Raw genomic sequence first — 22847 nt, 5'->3', positions numbered from 1 at the left:
CCTCAAAGACTTATTATTTTTGTTGGTGTATTTTTATATGGAACTAGTGTGTGTGGATTCTACTGGGAAACCAACACTTTCAGAAATGTTGATCTCCTGGGTCTTCCAAATGAGATATAGTAGTGACATCAAACCCCCTTTTATGTAATTTGTCCTTCAGAAAAGCCCATATCTGTAAAGAAGAGGCTGAATAATTCTCCTGCAGCCCACTAAGCAGTGCTTCACTGCCAACAGCTGGACGCCTAAAGTATGCTTGGAAATCCACACTTTCGGGAATGTTGATGTTCTGAGTCCATGAATAGAGCAAATTACTGACATGAAATCAAAGGGAGGAACCATCAAAAGAAACCTTTCCATGTAATAGTTTTTACATCTTTCAGGAAAGCCCATACCTGTAAAGAAGAGGCTGAATACTTCTGCCTCCCATACCACCAAGCAGTGCTCAGTTTCAGACAAGTGTTCCCCCGACGTTTGCTGGGAAACCAAGTCTTTCAGGCATGTTGATCTCCTCCAGTTTCCTGTGTAGGGTACAGTAGAGATGTTAAATCAGAGAGAGGAACCATTGAGTGCTATACAGATGGACTCTCCTGGAAGTAATGGTTTCATATTGGACTTCAGGGGACCTGTTTGCAGTGGAACAGTGTTGAGTGGTGTGGGCTGGAGAAGTATTCAGCCTCTTTACAGGTATAGGCTTTCCTGAAAGACTTGACAATTTTTTATTATTTTTTGTGTGTATTTTAAGTGAAGTCTGCTGGAAAACCAACACTTTCAGGGACGTCGATCTCCTGGCTCCCCCAAATAGGATACAGTATACAACTCATTTTATTTGTCCTGGGACTTTAATTGAGGCCCAGCACATTGTTTAATAAATTAATAAATATTGCATAAAACACAGAATGAAATGGTAACAAGCTGGTTTGTAAATCCATATTGCATTTCATACATAATTAAATATAGCGTTGACCATATACAATCCAACGGGCGATCCCTAAATAAAACAAAAACATTTAAAAAGAAAAGTCCATGAGGATATTGACGAGCAACAGTTGGGCTCAGGCCGCGTACACACGGGCGGACTGTTCGCCCAACTTTGTCCGCTGAACAGTGTTTCAGCGGACAGTCCTCTCGTGTGTGGGGCTTCAGCGGACTGTTTCAGCGGACAGTCTGACGAACAAAGTTTTTCGGAATTTCCGTAAGACAGTCCGCTGAAACTTGGTTTCAGCGGACAGTCCGCTCGTGTGTAGGCTTGTTCGACAAACTAAGTTTCACGCATGCTCAGAAAGGATTTACAAGGCGAAGGTTGCATTGCAGTGTATTGGACGTCGAATTTCTCGTCCCGTCGTACGTGCCGTTCACGTCATCGCGCACGCTTTCAGCGGACTGTTCGTTCATCGTGTGTGGTCAAGTCCGTTCATGCAAATTTTGAGCGGACTGTTTGTCGGATTGTTTGACGAACTAAGTTGGGCGAACAGTCCGCCCGTGTGTACGCGGCCTCACAGCTCTTGATTCCTGCAACTACTTTATATGCCATCATGGATTGCCCATCCACTTTGAATCTGCTTCCTGTTTGATTCCTCGAGTTCTCGCTGAATCTTACTTCCACAGCTCCTGGGTGAGACTCCCCTGGCAATTGATGTTTTCAAAAATGGTCATATCTATTAGTTGATTTATATTGTGTGTGCATCTACTCCTGAAGGAAGAACAAAGTCGCAAAACGTGTTGAGTTTATCGGTGCAATTTTTGTTTAAATATGCATTGCCAGTTGGCTTGTATATGGTCAACACTATCTTTATGTATGAAAAGCATTAATATGGAATCATTACAAATCAGTTTGTTACAATTGTATCCTCCTTTTATGAATGCAATATTAATTTATTAAACAACAATGTTGGAAACTAGTTATTCATTGGTCGTATGTGCTGTTCCTCGTTTGAAGTCCCAGGACAAATAAATTGGTTGTATGGAGATATTAACGAAGGGATGGAGGAACATCACTGGGTGCACCAGGCCACATTCTCATTTGAATAGTATAATAGTAGGGATGTTGGGTCAGATAGAGGAATCATTGAGAGCCACAGATTGACACTCCTGGAAGGGATGGTTTCATAGTGGACTTCAGAGGACCAGTTGTCTAAAAATAAAGTAGTGCAGTAGGCTGTGTAAGTGAAATCTACTTGGAAAACCAACACTTCTTGGAATATTGATCTCCTGGGTCCCTTGAATAGGACACAGCAGTGATGTGAAGTCAGAGAAGAACCATAACTGCTTGGAGCCATGGAATTCTGGAACTCCTGGAATTAATGGTTTCATGGTGGACTTGGGAGAACCACTTCTCTGCAATAGAGCAGTGTTGAGTGGTGTGGGCTGCAGCAGAAGTATTCAGCCTCCTCTTTACAGGTATGGCCCTTCCTTAAAGACTTTTATTATGGCCGGGTCGCTTTTCATTCTTTTTTTTTTTTAATTTAAGGATCTCTTGAAGTCCAACTTTAACATATAATCAGCCATGATTACACTTTAATTACACCAAAAGCCCTTTTATGGAGTTCTCTGATTGTTCTGTTGAAGAGGCTTGAGCTTGTTAAGGATGAGACTGGTAAAACGTGCTCCTCTTATGTGGTTTGTGTATTTCTAGGTATGAAAGTAAACAGTTCCGTAATAAACAGTTGAGTTTTGGTGTGTGATTCATTCCGGCCAGCTCTGCTTTGGAGTCGGAGTTTACAGAGTCTTAGTGTTTAATCGTCTTTAACCTAGAGCCAAGATATATATTTACAAGATAATAATCTTTGCTTTGATAGAACATTCTGAGAAGGTCTCGATGCAATCTTAAATGTAAATGTGTGTGTGTGTGTGTGTGTGTGTGATATATATTTATTACACACAGTGGGGGAAATGAGTTATGTGATCCTTGGCAGATTTTGTAAGTTGGCCCACTTACGAAGTAATGAAAGGTCTATCATTTTTATCATAGGTGTATTTTAAATGATAGAGACAGAATATCAATCAGAAATCCAGAAAAACACATGATGCAAATGTTATAAATAGAGTTGCAGTTCAGTGAGTAAAATAAGTATTTGATCCCCAAGCAAAACATGACTTGGTACTTAGTGGAGAAACCCTTGTTGGCAAGAACAGAGGTAATGTTTTTTGTAGTTGGTGACCAGGTCTGCACACATCTCAGGAGGGATTTTGGTCCACTCTTCTTTACAGATCTTCTCTATATCCTTAAGGTTTCTCGGCTGTCGCTTGGCAACTCGGTGTCAGCTCCCTCCATAAAATTTTTTTTTATTTTTTTATTTTTTTTATAGGATTAAGGTCTGGAGACTTTTTCTAGGCCACCCCATAACTTTTAATATGCTTCTTCTTGAGCCACTCCTTTTGTTGTTTTGGGTCCTTGTCATGCTGGAAGACCCATCCATGACCCATCTTTAGTGTTCTGGCTGAGGGAAGAAGGTTCTCATCCAAGATTTTACCATACATGGTCCCATCCATTGGCCTCTCAATGTGGCAAAGTCAGTCTGTGCCTTTAGCAGAGAAACAGCCCTAAAGCATCATGTTTCCACCTCCGTGCTTGACTGTAGGGATGTTGTTCTTGGGGGGGGGGGGGGGGTCATAGTCAGCATTTTTCTTTCTCCGAACACAGTGAGTGGAGTTAATGCCAAAAAAGCTAAATTTTGGTCTCATCTGACCACAGCACTTTCTCCCAGTCCTTCTCTGAATCATCAATTTAGATGTTCATTGACAAACTTCAGACGGGCCTGTACATGTGCCTTCTTGGGGAAGGGGGCCTTTTCAGGCCCTGCAGGATTTCAATCCATGGCGGTGTATTGTGTTACCAATGGTTTGTTTGGTAACTGTGGTCCCAACTGCCGTGAGATCATTCACAAGCTCCTACCGTGTGGTTCTGGCTGATCCCTCACTTTTCTCATGGTCATCCTTACCCCATGGAGAGAAATCTTGCATGGCGCTCCAAACTGAGGATGATTGATAGTTATTTTGTATTTCTTACATTTGCAAATAATCATTCCAACAGTTGTATCCTTCTCACCAATCTTCTTTCTGATGGTCTTTAGCCCATTCCAGCCTTGTGCAGGTCTACAATCTTGTCCATGACATCCTTTTAACAGCTCTTTGGTCTTGCCCACGATGAGGTTTGAATAGAAGAATGAGATTCTGTGTACAGGTGTCTCTTATACACATAACCAGTAGGAGCACCTTCTTACATTGACAGGACTAATCTGTGTACCACATGAGCACCTACTGTAGCCAATCTGTGGGAGCCAGAATTATTGTTGGTTGGGGATCAAATACTTATTTCTCTTATATTCACCGACCGACACAGCTCCTCTCTTAGCCATTGGGTTGTTACGCCACCTTTAGGAGAATACTAGGCATTACATGTTATGTAAAACAGAACTTTCCAGTTCCGCCCAAGGGGCGGTCCCTTAGGTAACAACCCCACAGCTTGCCATGCAGTCATCTGTTTTATTTTGCCTAGTGAAGGAGAAGGACCTAGGAACCCTGACTGGCCCATCGGTCTGTCTTCTTTTTTTTTTTTTTTTTTTTTTTTTCTGCAGAAGCTTTGCTTTTTGTGCAAGATGATAGATCCTGTGATCTGCTATCAATAGCCAGCTGGGTGACAGGCTGGATACCCTTATCCTTGTAGTCTCCCCAGCCTGACCATCGAGCGTGCGCAGACCAGAGCTCTGCTCCGGGGCACACATATGACCGGGCTACTGATGTCTGCCTCGCAGTGTGCCGAGGCCAGCAGCCACCCTGTACTGATCAGTGAGTGGGTTTGTAATGGAATGTCTCCCAGCTCTTCAGGACTGGTAAGTACAGCTCTCCCTGCCTCAGTGGGGCTAAGCAGCTGGGCATTCCCTGGGATGTCGATTCGGGGGTCCCTCACCTCCCTCTCCTCTCTCCCTGTCCCTATCTTCCCTCCCCCCTCCCTGTGGGGGATGCTGCATGTGGCTGCTGAGCAGTGTGTGTGTGTGTCATGTGCAGGGGCTCTCTGGGGAGGGCTCTCATCTGTGGGGGGGCTGCACTGGCTTGCTGTGTCCTGAGTCCTGTTTCTCTTGTCCCTGGGGGTGCCTGTGAGGAGGCTGTGCCTGTGTCTCTTGCAGCGCTTATCACCGCCATTTTTTTCTGCTCTGTCCCTCATGGTTTGTGTCAGCGGCCATCTTAGGTGTGAACCGGAAGCTCAGCCGCCGCACGGGAGGTCGCTCACATACTTCAGTGGGCAGAGCGACATGTACCGGCCCTGTCGGCCATTTACATCCCGGGAGTGGAAAACTGGCAGGCGGACTACCTACAGATGCTGGACCCAGGAGAATGGGCGTTGCATCCGGAGGTATTCAGGCTACTGTGCCTGCATTGGGGCACGCCAGATGTGGATCTTCTGGCCTCCTGTCGCAATCAGAAGGTCCAGAGGTTAGTGTCCAGGACAAGAGATCTTTGGGCAGGCGGGTCAGTCGCACTGATGACTTTGTGGGATCAGTACCAGCTGATCTACGCCTTTCCTCCACTAAAACTGTTACCACGTCTGCTTCGCGGAGTGGAAGTCGAGGGGATCCCAGTAATTCTGGTTGCCCCAGATTGGCCTCAGCGTCCTTGGTACGCAGACCTAGTGCACCTGGTGGCAGACGCCCCATGGCGACTGCCGTTGCGAGAGGAACTTCTGTCTTAAGGTCCGATTCTGCCATCCTGCTTTAACGGCATGGCTATTGAGAGCCAGTGGTTGGGGAACCGGGGTCTGTCGGACTCGGTGATCCCTACTATGCTCAGAGCACGGAAATCTTCTTCTCGGAAGATAAATCATCGTACCGGGAAGGCCTACATCTCCATGTGTGAGGGGAAAGGATGGCATCCGCGCTCCTTTTCTATATCCAGGATCCTGCTGTTTCTTCAGAAAGGGGTGGACCAGAAATTGGCATTCAGCATCATTTAAAGGACAAATATCAGCCTCGGCTGTCTTTTTTTTTCAACGACCTTTGGCATCTCACTCACTAGTGAGTACTTTTTGTTCAGGGGGTGCGACATGTAGTCCCTCCGGTGTGTCCACAGTTACCCCCATGGGATCTGAACCTGGTGTTATCGGCGCTTCAAAAACCACCATTTGAAAATATCAGGGACATTCCCCTATTGACTCTTTCCCAGAAAGTGGTCTTTCTAGTGGCCATCACATCGGCCAGGAGGGTTTCGGAACTGGCGGCTTTGTCCTGCAAGTCGCCCTATCTGGTGATCCACAAGGATAAGGTGGTGTTGTGGCCGCAACTGTCCTTTTTGCCGAAGGTGGTCTCGGCTTTTCACATCAATGAGGACATTGTATTACCGTCCTTGTGTCCCAAGCCAACACATCCTAAGGAGGTGGCCCTTCACGCTCTGGACGTGGTTCAGGCTCTAAAGGTATATTTGTCTGCCGCGGCTCCCTTTCGGAAGTAGTTCGTTTTGTTTCATTGGCTGGTCCAAAGAAAGGCATGGCGCTCTCGTTGGCCACCATTTCCAGTTGGATCAGACCGATTGTAGTACAAGCCTACGCCTTGAAGGGGCAGGTGCCTCCCTTTCCAGTCACGGCCCACTCCACAAGGGCAATCGGAATGTCTTGGGCCTTCCGACACCAAGCGTCTGTCACTCAAGTGTAAAGCGGCGACCTGGTCGTCTGTCCACGCGTTTACCAAGTTCTACAAGGTAGACGTCAGTGCATCGGCTGCCTGTTTTGGCCACAAAGTTTTGCAGACAGCTATATCGTTGCAATTGTGTATGCAATCATTCTTTTTCCTGTTTTTTTTGCACTGTTGCATTAATTTCCGCAGTTTTTGGTGCGGTTGAGGGTACCCTGGTTTTGTGGTGTTTTTTTCCACGCACTGTTTTTTGTGGGTAAGGTTACACTAGTTCCCTCTTGCCATGATGGATGAAGTTTTTATGCTGTTTTCCCACCCCTCATTTGGCACTGCTTGGGGATGTCCCAATGGCTAAGAGAGGAGCTGTGTCAGTCAGTGAATATAAGAGAAAATAGGATTTTTTGTACTCGCTGTAAAAGCCTTTTCTCTGTAATTCTCCGACCGACACAGCACCCGCCCATCCTTTTTATCTTTACGTTATACTGCTTGTTGATGTACTGAGCCTGCATGGCAGGCTGTGGGGTTGTTACCTAAGGGACCGCTCATTGGACGGAACTGGAAAGTTCTGTGTTTTACATAACATGTAATGCCTAGTCCACTCCTAAAGGTGGCGTAACAACCCAATGGCTAAGAGAGGAGCTTTGTCGGTCGGAGAATTACAGAGAAAAGGATTTTATGGGGAGTACAAAAAAATCCTATTTTTACCCAATGGACTGCAACTCAATTTTTAACATTTGTATCGTGTCTTCTGGATTTTTGGTTGATATTCTGTCTCTATCATTTAAAATACACCTATAATAAAAAAAATTAGACACTTCATTTCTTAGTGGGCAAACGTACAAAATCTGCCGGGAATCAAAAATTATTTTTTATATATAAATTATACACACAATGCATGTGTGTGTACTTTACATTTCTGTATATAACAAAATAAACTTTTCTATCTGGTAAACACCAGCACCTAAAATTTACATCTTTCTGGATTCCCACCTGTTAGATGTTCTTGAATGCATACAGCCACAGTGCTTGTCAGCCTTTCATTTAGACAGCTCTCTATAGAGTGCCCTCTAGTGGATTTCCCATAGGAATATATGGAAAACTGATTTTGTATCGAAGTATGTCTCATCCTTGCTGAAAAAAATGTGTACCATAGATTGCAAGATTAAACATGTTGGTTCTTTTTCTACAACACTATGATGGCCATATATGTGACTATACTTTCAATGTAATTTACTGGATTTGCCTCTTCCTTAACCCAAAAGAATTAAAGTTTGCATACAGAAATTTTTAAATGAACCTGAGCTTTGTCTATGAAGTGCAACACTGATAAGAGACTGATAAAACATTGGTGCTTTGGTTCCCCAAACCAGCTCATCACCTGGTTCACCTGCAGTTCTTTTATCTGGTCTGCAGTAAGCCCCCATTCACATATGACCGTTTCCTTGCGCGATTCCCAAAGTGTGACATCCCTCTTGATAAAGAATCTCACTATTCTTAGTGGACCAATTAACACCTGTTCTTTGTCACATGAAGCTCAAAAATGTGCATACGTTTCTTTTTCGGACAGAATTGTATGTTCCTACCCCATAGACTTTAATGGGAGCACCTGAAAAATGTGTGTTCGTGGATTTTTCAGGGGCTCCCATTAAAAAGGCTATGGGACCAAAATTGTGTGGGGCAAATAAAGAAAATAAAAAGCCTCTAAATTGCCGTAGTTTATATATACCGTATTTGCCGGCGTATAAGACGACCTTTTACACTTAAAAAAACTGGCCGAAAATCGGGGGTCGTCTTATACGCCGGATCAGCCCCTCCGATGCCTGCTGAGGGTTCGGTAATACTGTATGTAGCTTCGGCTACATACAGTATATACCGCTGAGCCAATCCCAGCGAGCGATGTATTCAAATGAATACAGAGCCTGCTCGGATTGGAGCAACAACCTCTGCCAATCCAAGCAGGCTACTCTGTAGCCTGCTCGGATTGGCTTTGAGAGTCAGAGGCGTGGGCTGATGATGATACAGCCTCTGACAATCCAAGCAGGCTTTGTATTCATTAATAGAATACATCGCTTGCTGTGATTGGTTCCAGCAAAAGCAGGAAGAAGGATATGGCGCCAGCTCCTGCTTCAGCAAGGACGGACGGAATATCAAGCGTCGGAAGCCTGGGAAGGGGGTCGTCTTATACGGTAAGTACAAGAAAAAAATGCTTATACAACAGTAAGATTAGGGGGTCGTCTTATATGCCCGGTCGTCTTATACACCGGCATATACGGTATGTATATATATATATATATATATTTACACACACACTTCTTATATTGTCAGTGACCCCCGCTTTTCCCTCCTTGCTTGACTAATATATATGTATGTGTGTGTAAATGGCTACACAAAAAACATTTTGTACATAGGGGCATGCTTGAAAGTTCTTTCTACAACTGTGGTCGTTATGCCTAACATCAGCCTGTTCTGCAAAAGGTAAGCAAATTGGAGGTGGAACCCTTTTCTCAAAATAACATGGTGCCACAGCACCGTGACTTTTTGGTGTATGTGAATATGCAGACTGCAGTAGAGGCATGAAGGTACCAAACAATTTAATAGCACTGCTGTGTATCTGCTAAAGAGCAGCACGTTTCTGTGGTGTCAGGAAAGCAATTTTGCATGCGTGCCCAACACACACAAATGTGAACGCAGGCTAAATGATTTGCCCAGCATCCAATCAATAATAAAGAGTGCCCTCCTGTGTGGAGTAACAATCACCGCTCATAATATCGCGAACCGAACTCCATTCGGTTGTGGTGTTGTGTCCAACCTGCAATTTGTCAAAATCCCTAATTACTGATGGTTTAAAGAAACCGGAAGTTAAGGCGTTGGCTATTTTTGACCGAACACTGGCACCATTTTTGTTGGCTAGTAAGGTTTTGAAGGTGTAATGAATATGTACAATTTCTAGTGCTTCTAGGCACCCTATTGGTTTTCCAATAGCTAATTATTAATGATCTGGCTGCCAGTAGAACATGGGTGACCACAGTGTGGAAGAAAGCCCTCTATACCCATATTTAGTAGCGCCTTATCGGGTTCTGGGGAAATGAGGATATCTGTTATACTTGAGATACACCTAAATATGCCGTTACTTTCTGTCCCAGAGACTCAAAAGTTAAAGGCAATCTCTAAAAAATTAAATTTCAAATACTATTATCTACGGCAGGTGTTCTCAACTAAGGTTCCTCAGAGGTTGCTGGGGGGGGTTCTTTAGAGCAGTTACAAAGTGATCTGCTACCTACAATGACTTTTCAATCCCACCTGACATTAAACTTGTCTTTTGAGCTGAACAGAATGAAATCTAACTTCACTTATGGGTGGTGACTTGCTAATTAATGTGCAACATTCTCAAGATTAATGCATTTCTTTAGTGATCATATTATCTGTAGACCTGTCGCTCACTTATATAATACTTGTATGGAGATAACGACATCTTGAATTTGATCCAGATAATGACAGTTTATGGCAAGGAAATTATTCTGTTTAGTTATATTTATTCTGTTTAATGAAATGGTTATTGGATGTGTTGGACACCATAGTCGTTCCATTGGGAAGACCATCCATTGAATGGCAGAGGGTACCATGGTTTATGTGGTATGATTTTTTTTTTCTGCCCACTATGATGTTAGTGCCCTAAAAAAAGCAAGTACAGTGTTTTTCTTAAGGCAAAAAGATCATAGGGGGGTGGGAAATACTACCATATCATTCTGTGGTTTGTCTAAGAATGTGGGCAGTTAGTTTTACTAAAGCTTAGCTTAAAATAAATAATAAACATGCTCTACTTACCTGCTCTGTGCAGTGGTTTTGCACAAAGCAGCCCCGATCGTTTTTTTTTTTTTTTTTGGCATTCATACAGCGATCAGAGCTATAAAAGTGCACTGATTACTGTAAAAAAATGTCACAGGCAGGGAAAGGTCAACACTAGGGGGCAATCAAGGGGTTAACTGTGTTCCCTGTGTGTGTTTCTAACTGTAGGGGGAGAGGACTGACTAGAGTAGGAAATGACAGCTCATGGTTCCTAGCTATTAGGAACTCACGATCTGCTTCTCATAACGGGGATTTGTGTGTTTACACACACACACGTCCCTGTGCGGCCTCTCGTGGCCGTCAGTCATCACGACCGCCGGCCACGAGCATCGGCACCCCCGCAGCTATCCCGATCCCACAAGCTGACGTACAGTTACAGCGATTTGCGGGATCGTGCCGACCTGCCACAGTATAATGATGGCGGCTGGTCGGCAAGTGGCTAAGAGGGTGTGGCAGGGTGTGTCCTATGCCTACATACTTTTACTAATACATGTCCCTCATTCCTATCTCAGAAAGTTGGGAGGTATGGTTTTACTCATATAAACATAGAAATACGTTTTGCCTTTTTAGGTTTAGTTGCAATAAATTTGACCATCCTTGACACATTTAACATTTAATTTTTAAGTTAAAAATATAAAAATGCACTCTGACCATCATTTTGTTGCCTCTTTAATGCCAGCAAAGACAAAGCAAAAGTATGAAGATTTTAATTATAAATTCTGTATAGGTGTGGGTCATTTTACAAGCGTAGCTTTAAGAGGAAGTAAACCCTGATGGGTGTGACTTCCTCTTTGTTTCCCTGCAAAGGTAAAGCATAATGGGCTGCTATTCATTGCATAGTAGCCCATTATGTGTCACTTGCCTGACACAGGAGAAGCCCACGATGTCCCAGTCTTCCTCGCTAATAGCGAGCGTCCATTCTTCACCCCTCTTCTTCCCAGGGCCGCAAACTCCGGCTCTGTGACTGGCCGGAGTCACGTGATGTCACTCCCGCACATGCGCTCGGGAGCCGCCTTTAATGGCGCGACCTGAGCTAGAAACGGCACAGCGCGCCCTTTCTAACGCCAGAGCATGCGCAGGAGAAATCGTTGTACGGCGATTTGAAAATATCGAATCCAAGGTCAATCGCACCAAAGTGAGTATCAAAGCCTCTTACCAGCTGCAGATGACTGCCATAAAGATAGTCTCACCAAGCATTAGGGAAAAAAATTCAGGTCTCCCCCGCAACCTATACCGGCTTCTACAGCTGAGGAAATAACGGTTTCGCTCATGAGACAAAAACAGAGATGGCTTCCATAGCGTAGTATTTTTTGCAAATTTTAATAAGGTAAAAGAATTGCACTTACAAGATGGATCATCATCAACCAGCGTAATAGTAAACAGTCTCGGAATTCGCGGCATCTCCACAGGCTTCAGTCCACCTACCAACTATGTCCCATCAATCTCTGTCACCGCCACAGGCACCTCCCTATGCATTTCGTCACGATAGGACGTCGTCTGGGGATTGGCCAGTTGCCAGGGATTTTTCACTAAAGTCTTTTTTATTTATCATTAGCGCTGCACTTATATTTTTTTATTATCTATTTGGAGTTTGGTATCAGGCTTTATGGTGCTGGCAGCTTTTTACTATCGGATTGTTCTCTTTAGCGCAGCGTTTTTACCTTTTTGCTTTTATCTGATTTGAAAATATCCCCTAGATCGTGCAGGTCTGGGAGATATTTCAAGCACCTACAGGTAAGCCTTAATCTATGCTTATGGCCCCTTTAACACTCGGGCGGTGCGGGCGTTGGCGGTAAAGCGCCGCTATTTTTAGCGGCACTTTACCGTCGCTTTAGCGGCGGTCTGCGGGCGCTAGCGGGGTGGTTTTAACCCCCGCTAGCGGCCGAAAAAGGGTTAAAACCACCCGCATAGCGCCGCTGCAGCGGCGCTATGCCGGCGGTATTGCCGCGCTGTCCCATTGATTTTAATGGGTAGGAGCGGTGAATACACCGCTCCAAAGATGCGGCTAGCAGGACTTTTTTCACTGTCCTGCCAGCGCACCGCTCCAGTGTAAAAGCCCTTCGGCTTTCACACTGGAGTGAAAGGGGCCGGTTTTTTTCAGGCGCTACACAGGCGCTATTTTTAGCGCTGTAACGCCTAAATACCGCCCCAGTGTGAAAGCAGCTTATCTGTAGGTTAAAATGGTTGTAAAGGGTTTACAACCACTTTAATTTAACAAGCTGCCGTTAGAAGCTGATTGGCTACCATGCACAGCTGCACCAGATTCTGAGTGCTCCAGTTTAAGTAAATCTCTTCCCCCCCCCCCCCCCCCCGCCCCCAATAGTGTACTTCCATCCTTGGAAAGAAGGGTATGTGTAAAAGGGGAGCATATGGTGCTGCAATCACCAGTGGTGGTATAGCTAGGACTGTAGCTTCTTGTCCATAGTATTTACAGGGTTATTATATATTTTTTATTTTTTTTTTATCAGAACATGAGGAGTGGTTCTCTTTATTTTGCAGATCTTTGTATTGAGCTGTGTTATCAGGACCCGATCAGACAATGGAGGGCCATAGGAGTCTAAACATGGGTGTTTATAATTGTGAATTTATTTATCTTTTTCCTAGTGTCCTAGCATTTTGGGTCATCAAGCATTCTCTAAATAAACCATGTACTGATCCACTGGTAGCAAAGTATTTCTTAAGTGGTAGCAAATTCATGATATTTAACATAACTATAGAGGAAGTATGTGCTGGGGTATGTTGAGAAAGAGAGAGTCACCTAAGTTCAAGAAGCCTGAAACCAGTTCTAATTACTCTTGTCTTTTGGTCTTTACAATTGAAAAGCAGCTGTGAATACACAGTGGAGGGCATGCTGCTTCTGGTAGCACATTCTAAAATAATTGCATGATGAAAAGTGCAGAGCCTGTACAAGGGGCGTCATCCTTCCCATAGATCTAAGATGGCTTGGTGTCTCAATACAGTCATGCCTACCTTTATGCCATGGGTGCTCAACCTTTTGCCCCCCCCCCCCCCCCCCCCCTTCAGCTGAAGTCCCATGAGGCATTGCAAGACTGACAGCTACATGCATGACACCCAAAGCCAGAAGCATGATGGGACTTGTAGTTTTGCAACAGCTGAAGGGCCATAGGTTATGCACCCATGCTTTATGCAAACATAACAGCCAACCACTGTATACATTGATCATCTGTCTCTCTAAAGCCTAGCACATTCTATTTGTTTTTTTTTCTCGCTGGGTTGAATGGGGGGAAAAAAAAAAAAAAAAAAAGAGCTCGAGATCAGCCGTTGTACTAACTGTGATTTCAGTACAGCGATCTCCCCCATTGAGCTATTGTGTTCTTATGGGGGGGGGGGGGGGGGTGGAGCCTTTTTTTTTTTTTTTTTTTTTTTTTTGGGCATTCTCCTTCGACAGAAGCCGGCTTAGTGACCAGCTTCTGTCGGACTGGCTGCTGTACATGTGGGCCTTGCAATGACTTAATGGATTATGGATAATGGATTAATGCCTTGCAATGACTCTTAGAGGATCTCATTGGCTCTTCAGTAGAGAACAGTTCTGCAAGGAACTCCTAAGTAAAGTGGTCCATTCTGTAGGCTTCACTGGTGCTTTTTTTACACTCCTTATTTACTGTGGTTTGACTAGAAATGCCTGAAAACACATAGCATTCATACCTTTTTATAAAAGTCCAAACTCCCTAAAAAATCTAGGGGGTTAATGCCTTGTAATGTCATTAGTTCTGAACGGATCTCATTGGCTCCTCAGTAAAGAGCTGGTTCCGTCCAGCTTGGTACATTGGTTTAAAAAAAAAAAAAAAAAAAAAAAAAAGGCCTGGATTATTTTCTAAATGTACATAATATAACTGGGTACTGACATTTATAGGTAAAGTTGATCAAGGAACTGTCCGATTTTGCTTCTTGGTGGGGATCAGGAAGGATTTTTTCCAATGCTGGAACAAATTGAATCATGCTTTGCTGGGTTGTTTTTTTTTTTTTTTGGGGGGGGTTGGTCTGCCTCTGGATCAACTGTGGGTATAGTATTATTATATTTCCCCCTTTTATTGATTGCACTAGATCGATTGTCTTTTTTTCCAACCAAACTAATTATGCAAGAGCACAAGTACAAGAGGTCCATCAGTCCAGTCCATTCGGTAGGCTTTACTGGTGCTATTTTTACACCCCCTTATCTACTGTGGTTTGACTATAAATCATAAACAGAAAAACAAATCAGCGCAATAAATACAAAATACTAACAGCAGCTGGACGTTAAGGGTCAATATTCAAATCCCTATATTAAAACATAAAAACAGATAAATGCAGCGCTAAAAAATAATACACATAAAAATGAATGTAAACAGTCTCTGGTTCAAACAAAGAGAAAGTGATCCCAGGTGTCTTGAGTGAAAACGAATCGCATGCATGTGACTTCGTGGGTTGCGCACACCTCCACCACTGGTCTGATTAGCCGCCCACCTCACTTGGTGGACCCTTTAATTACAGAGGGTCTACAGAGCCTTCCCCCTTCATCAACGGGGTCACCTCTGGGATCAATTGCAGCACCCCAATATGCACCAGAAAGATATACCAGCTCCAATTCAATGTCGCATGTAATAAAAAAGCAATATATAGTGCTCTCCCTCTCAACGTATTTATTTATAAAGGTAATAAAATACAACTCGCATGTATGGCACTATAAACCTAGTGCCTGGTTAAACAGCATGAAAAACCAAGATAGCGGTGGCTGCGGGTAACGTCACCTCCGTTCCTCCGTATGCGTTACTTCCTGATTGGACTTCACCAGTGGTGGTGTGCTCAACCCACAAAGTCACATGCATGCGATTTGTTTTCAATCAAGACACCTGGGATCACTTTCTCTTTGTTTGAACCAGAGGCTGTAGGTTTCACTATAAATGCCTGAAAACATGTAACATTGATGGCTTTACATAAAAGTCCTAACTCCTTTCCTTTTTTTCCTTTTTTTTATTTTTTATCCCTATTAGAATCAATGGCTGAGCTTCCTGATTCGGGAGAGAATACCATACAGCGTTTCTTCTTCAACTTATCTTCCATCCCTAGTGAAGAGCTGATCACGTCAGCTGAGCTTCGTATATTTCGAGAGCAGGTTCAAGAGCCAATTGAAAGTGACAGCAATAAGACTCTCCGCATTAATATTTATGATATTGTCAAGCCAGCTGCTGCTGCCTCCAGGGGGCCCGTCACGAGACTGTTGGACACCCGACTGATCCATCATAATGTAAGCAGATGGGAAAGCTTTGATGTCACACCAGCTATAATAAGGTGGATTGCACAAAGACAGCCTAACCATGGCTTTGTTGTAGAAGTGACTCATTTGGGCGGCGAGAAAAACCTCACTAAGGGACATGTGAGGATTAGCAGATCTATACTGCCCAATGAAGACCAATGGTCCCAGATAAGGCCACTTTTAGTGACTTATAGCCACGATGGCAAAGGACTCCCTCTCCACAAAAGAGAAAAACGCCAAGCTAGGAACAGGCAAAGAAAACGGCCCAAGTCAAGCTGCAGAAGACACCCACTGTACGTAGACTTCAGTGACGTTGGCTGGAATGACTGGATTGTGGCCCCTCCTGGGTACCATGCCTTCTATTGCCACGGAGAATGCCCCTTTCCCCTGGCAGATCATTTTAACTCCACAAATCACGCTATTGTACAGACTTTGGTAAATTCCGTCAATCCGTCCATCCCAAAAGCTTGCTGCGTCCCGACAGAACTGAGCGCCATCTCCATGCTCTACCTAGATGAAAATGAAAAAGTCGTGTTAAGAAACTACCAGGACATGGTTGTAGAAGGGTGTGGGTGCCGCTAATAAAGTACACACCTACAAAACAAAGTACAGACCTACAAAATAAACACACACTCGAACACGTTCACAAAAAAACAAAAAGAAAAAAAGCTGACACTTTAATATTTCCCAACGAAAACTTTATTTATGTAATGAAAATGCTATAAAAAAAAAAGTTTTGAATATATATTTAATGAAGTTGGGAAACAAATATTTTAATCTGAGAAATATTCCTTTTTGTTTTGTTTTTTTTGTTTTTTCCTTTTTTAGATGTACATTTTATGTGGGTTTTGTACCCAGCACATGAAGTATAAGGTCAGATTCTTATTTTGTATTTATTTTCCATTATAACCACTTTTTTAGGTAAAAAAAAAATTAGCTGTTTTGTATTTATATGTAATCCAAAAGAAATATAGGGTTTGTAAATACGTTTCCTAATGCAGATTTGATGTATTTAAGTTGAAAGTTATACGTGGGAGGTAAAAAAAAAATGATGATGATGATAAATATTTTACTTTTTTTTTTTTTTTTTCTATGCTACTGTTGAAGTCCTTGGTTTAAAGCCCAAAAGACCTTAATATTGGGAATTACTAGAACAGGTTATCGTATTGTGCAATTCTCAGGCATTCTGCGGTGTTGGCTAGCCAGGCCTTTACATTTTTAAAAGCTACATAAAATATACATTTTTGGATAAAAAGGAAAAAAAAAAAAAAAAAAAAGCTGGCCCACATTTACTGCTACATCTAAGAACCAGTAGACTTGATCAGTAAAGTACTGTGCTGTTCAATACGTAGTTATAGGGTTGTGGCCATATGCTGGAGCTGCTGTTTTTTGTGTGTGTTTTTGTTTTGGTTTTATTTCGTTTTTTGTTCTGGTTTTATTTCGTTTTTTGTTTTGGTGTTATTTTTTGGTTTTGGTTTTATTTTTTTATTTTTTTTATTTTGTTTGTTTTATTTTTTTTAAGCTCCTAAAATACAATACAGCTTAAATAATATATGGAGAGTCTGAATAATTAACATTTTTCTCAATATTCAATAGCTGCTAATCTGACATGGTGCTGAGCAGATACACACCAAGATAAGATACCTGACTTGTTTTCAAGTCTGCTACACATGGCTTTAAGGGGTTGTAAGCAGAATATAAAAAACTTTCCATAAAATTTATGATGAAGCTGATATTATGATCAAATGTGTACTTGAAATGTGCTTCCATAATTTCCAACAATTAAATACACTTCCCCCTTATTCGTGTGATGTGAAGTGATACTTTTGTAGGAAAAAAAAATGATGCTGCTGCCTTTTAGAAGAGGTTGGTCACACAGTAATCTCTTTGCATGACAACACTATTTTCAGCTCTGAGTTTTAAAGCATGTGGTGTCAGCCCTGCCTTATTAATTTCTGATGCATTACCAGGAATGCAGAAACTCCTCATCTCTCTCTCTCCTCCTTCCCCATCCTCCTCTTCTAGAACCCCTCTCCTCCTCCTTATCTCTGGAACTCCTCTTCTCTAGAATGCTTCCTCCTCTTCTCTAGAATGCTTCCTCCTCTTCTCTAGAATGCTTCCTCCTCTTCTCTAGAATGCTTCCTCCTCTTCTCTAGAATGCTTCCTCCTCTTCTCTAGAATGCTTCCTCCTCTTCTCTAGAATGCTTCCTCCTCTTCTCTAGAATGCTTCCTCCTCTTCTCTAGAATGCTTCCTCCTCTTCTCTAGAATGCTTCCTCTTCGTCTCTAGAATGCTTCCTCTTCGTCTCTTCTTCCTCTTCCTCCTTGTCTCTAGAACTCCTCCCCATAACCACTCCCTATGCACAAGCAGAGAGTATAGAAATTTATCGGTTCACAAGATTTCTCTTTCACCTTTTTTATTTTATTTTTTTGTCATGGTTAAAAAAAAAAAAAAATTATTCAGTCATCTTTTTGTCTTGGTGGCCATGTTCACGAAGATGAAACGGAGGGGTGAATCTTCCCAGCAGAGACAGACATGAAAGAAGACCATTGACCAATGCCATTAACATTATGTAAAGCTAGAAAGAAAAGTTTTGCCTTTTACATATACTTTCATTGCCCTCAAAACTTCACCAAAACATACAACTTAGGAAAAATATAACACTTCTAGAATGAGCTGTCAGTCAACACATACAACTGCATTGTATTTATCCCTCAAATGCTGCCTGTAACCCTAGTGAAGAGGTTATGCAAATTACATCTTGGTCAGTTTGCTTTTTGCATAGTCCTACATTCGGTTGTTTAGGCGCTGGGCATTTAATGGACATTTTAGTTTTGGATGGGCCAGAGGTCTCCACTATAACCACTTTAGGTCCAGTTGGGGTAAAATGCATCACAGGAGTTCTAGGGGCAGGGACTGTCAGATAATAGTGATCAGTGTGTGGCTGTCTGTCTAAGGCCATAGCCACACTATTTGGGAGTAAGGAGGTTTCAAGACTCCTCTGAGCAGTGCCAAAGAAAAAAAAAAAAAATCTCCCGTTTGAAATCCATGCGTCCGGTGCCCTGCATGTAGATTAGGGACCAGGCGCCCATCTGTCACTTATGGACGGTCCGCCACTGACTACACTATGTTGTCAAATGTATTGTGACACCTGCCTTTACACACACCCAAACTTTAATGGCATTCCTGTCTTAGGCCATTGGGTTCAATATTGAGTTGACCCACCCTTTGCATCTATAACGGCTTCAACTCTTCTGGAAAGGCTGACCACAAGGCTTAGGAGTGTGTCTATGGGAATGTTTGACCATTCCTCTAGAAGTGCATTTGTGAGGTCAGGCACTGATGTTGTACGAGAAGGTCTGGCTTGCACGCTCTGCTCTAATTCATCCCAAAGGTGTTCTATTGGGTTGAGGTCAGGGTGCAGGTCAGTCAAGTTCCTCTACCCCAAACTCACCCATTCATGTCTTTATGGACCTTGCTTTGTGCACTGGTCCAAATCGTATGGTGGAGGGGGGGATTATGGCGTGGGGTTGTTTTTCACGGGTTGGGCTTGGCCCCTCAGTTCCAGTGAAGGTAACTTTTAAGACGTCAGCATACCAAGACATTTTTGGACAATTTCATGATCCCAACTTTGTTTGAACAGTTTGGTGATGGTCCCTTCCTGTTCCAACACGACTGCGCACCAGTGCACAAAGCAAGGTCCATAAAGACATGGATGAGCGAGTTTAGGGTGAAGGAACTTGACTGGCCTGCACAAAGTCGTGATCCCCATTCTTGAAGAATGGTCAAACATTCCTATAGACACACTCCTAAACCTTGTGGACGGCCTTCCCAGAAGAGTTGAAGCTGTTATAGCTGCAAAGAGTGGACCAACTGAATATTGAATGCTACGGACTAAGACTGCCATTACAGTTCATGTGTGTGTAAAGGCAGGCGTCCCAATACTTTTTTGCAATATAGTGTATATAAATTACCCAAAATATTGGCAACCTTCTCCTTGGGGGGCATGTTATGGCTCCACCTCAGTAGAATGTCTCCCAATCATCTGACATTTACTCATACTTGATCTTACTGCCACAGCTCTTCATCCTATCCTCACCTACATGTGTACATTCTTAGTAATATAGTTGTGGTGTAATGAGTAAATCAATTATAACAGACTCGTATGCTGGAAGGATTCCCTATGACATTGGAAGTGGTCACAGAAATGGTGAGCCATCTTTACAGTTTCAGGGGTGGGAGTCCGCTGGGGAAAGAAAAATGGTCACAACTCCTGAAGGCTGATTTGCTGTTGCATTGTTTTGCTATTGCCAGTGTTACTTTACCCCGGGGCACATTCACTTTAATATTCTCCCATATATCACCTCCTACACAATAGCCATAGTTTACTAGATAAAAATCAGATGATAAAAGTTAGAAGCGCCTTATGAAAAAGTTGAGTTGCTTTTGCTAAAGGCAAAATAGGCTGTTTCCATTTGCCAGGGAAGTTGCCCCAGAGCTTAGTGAATTTCCATCATCCAATCAAATTTTTTCTGGAACATGATTGGGTATTCTTAGTAAAGTGAAAATCCATCACACTTCTTAAGCTCTTCCCGGGAAATTGCCTTGCAAAGTGTACAGCCCTTGGTAAGCCAACCCCAGTGTATCCATCCAGCATGTAATGTCAGGATTCCACTTTTTTTTTTTTTTTTTATGCATACATATCATTGCTGAACTTGCACCCGCTTGTGTATAAAAGTACAAATAATTTTTGGTCCTTAAGAGCTGGTAACCGTCTAATTTTCACTGTCTGAATAATGCACCATGACCAAATAGTGAGGTACACCTACTAGTACAAACGTGAATAAAATGTATACAATATCAGTAGTAGGCTTCACTCTGCTGTTGGGTAGTTTGTATCCCTGTGTGTGTGTGTAAGGGGGACCAAAATGAATTTTTTTTTTTGGAATGGCAAAAAGACAATCTGTGCAAATTTTTTCTCTCTACAAAAGTAGCTATGAGTATTTTCAAAGCCGCAATGTACTAATTTGATTTGAAATACTGAAGTCAAGTAACAGAGGTACTTCAACATTGAAGGGCTAGTTCAGGGCATATAACCATCACTATTGCTGAGTCTTTTCCAACCTACCAAACTTGGTGTCACTAGTGTGAGTCTATAGTTCCTAGTTTTTCACCAGTTTTCTGGCACTGCTCTTTGTTCTATATTATTTCATTCTGTTTTTTTTTGTTTTTTTGTTGTTGTTGTTTTTGCAATGTCAAGATTTGGCCAATAAATGATGGAGTTCTGGCTTCAGTTCTAATGTTATGTATGTTTCAGTCTCTGTTTTTGTGGAAGTTTTAAATATTCTGATGTCCAATAAATTTTACACTAGATCTGTTATTTGTTAAAAGGTTCAAAGCTGGGAATGTAAATGAAATATCCGGTGGTACTTTCAAAGTAACCCATGCCGCTTTAGAAACCTTTTTGTATTTTAAAGCTCAACTCCACACAACTTCCCTTTTTTTTTATTTTTTTTTTCATTTTGGGTCAACTTTAAGAGTAAATACTATTGGTTGTGTGTGTTGTTTTTTGTCTGTGACCTCAACAGGGGCATTGCCTGTTCCTGTGAGAGCAGATACAAATTTAGAAAAATGGTTGTCATCTGGGCAGGAAGACAGAGGTTCTAACCCTTTACCAGTTTACTGAACGTATTTTCTGAACTCTGTCCACAATTGAGCGCTTTATCATCAACAGGAAGTGAGGGAAAGTCTCCCCCAAATGCACAGGAAGTGAGGGAAAGTCTCCCCCAAATGCACAGGAAGTGAGGGAAAGTCTCCCTAAAGCACAGGAAGTGAGAAAGTCTCCCCAGTGCACAGGAGTTCATAGTCTCCCCAATGGAAAAGAAGTGAGGGAAAGTCTCCATTTGATGCACAAGAATTGAGGGAAAGTCTACCCAATTCATAGGAAGTGAGGGAAGGTCTCCCCCAATGAAGAGGGAAAGTCTACCCAAAGCACAGGAAGTGAGGGGAGGTCTCCCCAATGCACAGCAAATGAGGGAAAGTCTCCCTAATGCCCAGGAAATGAGGGAAAGTGTCCCCAATGCAAAGGAAATTAGGAAAAGTCTCCCCAATGCACAGGAAATTGGGAAAAGTCTCTCCAATGCACAGCAATTGAGGGAAAGACGATTTAGGAATAACTAAGCATGATATAAAGTTACTGCTATATTGGTGCAGGCGGTTAATCCAGCACTGTAGTTGTGCCATTGTGGTCCCCCTGTCACTGGAAAGCCAATGGAAAGTCTCAACATAACACTCCCATTGACATGAAAACCTGAAGAAGGAAGCCACCTCCTGTTTAAAAAAAAAAAAAAAAAAAGTATCCTCAGGACTGGCGTGCCAAGTGGTCACAGCTTTAGGTGAGAAAAGGGGCATTAAGGGTGTTTTGTTTTGCCACTGATCACTTAGACGGGGGTAGAAGGGAGGTTAATATTTGCCTGGAGATTTATTATGTCACTGAGATTGGTTAGAGCAGTTACTACAAATTGAATTTATTTTAAATAAGTAAGACTTGCTCTGTGAATTCTAATCTTGGCTTTAGTGCAATCCAAGATCATTTCTTAAAGAATTTCAGGTATTTTTTGCATAGCTACATTGAACCAAGCTGTAACTATGTACAGTATTTACCATACCTGACTTGGCCTCCTAGAATCTGGAAATCGGTGAAGTAGACACCACTACAGCCGTTATCTCCACTTGCTCTTAGGTCCCATGCTAAATTGCTGTCCAGCTGCTTTCTGAACACAGGAGGTCAGCCACTCGGCACTGGCACCATCTAGAGAATGCTTTTCATTTAGCCAGGTATGCTATATACGTAGTTACGTTGATCCAAGGTGGACCAATCTTAATATAAAATATCCATACTGTGAATTCTTTAATAGGAAGGTTACTGTATATAATAATTTAGCAGTACAAAGTCCTTGTACCCTAATGTTGCTTTCAAAGTGCCTCATTTCATCTTAAAATGATCCTGACCCAGGACCGTGAACCCAGTAAATAGCTGGCTGACCCCGCAAAAACAAGTGACACATCCGGCGTCACCTTGACACCAGCGGCAGCTGGTGGTCAAAATTTCGGAGGTGGGATGGCAAA

The 22847-nt window shown here is 42.7% G+C and overlaps 1 protein-coding gene across 1 annotated transcript in view; it reads left to right on the top strand.

Moving 5' to 3' along the window:
- Positions 1–21024, top strand: part of BMP2 (bone morphogenetic protein 2) — a 68801-nt gene extending 47777 nt beyond the window's left edge. The window contains exon 3 of the mRNA XM_077485493.1: positions 15458–21024. Within this exon, the coding sequence (XP_077341619.1) occupies positions 15458–16302 (845 nt within the window). The 3' untranslated portion in view covers positions 16303–21024. The remainder of the gene's footprint in view (positions 1–15457) is intronic.
- Positions 21025–22847: the final 1823 nt, after the last annotated feature.

This window comes from Lithobates pipiens, unplaced genomic scaffold, assembly GCF_037356315.1.
Source record: "Lithobates pipiens isolate NorthernLeopardFrog02 unplaced genomic scaffold, aLitPip1_a1.2 Scaffold_18, whole genome shotgun sequence".
Lineage (NCBI taxonomy): Eukaryota > Metazoa > Chordata > Amphibia > Anura > Ranidae > Lithobates > Lithobates pipiens.
This window is presented reverse-complemented; position numbering and strand designations above follow the sequence as displayed.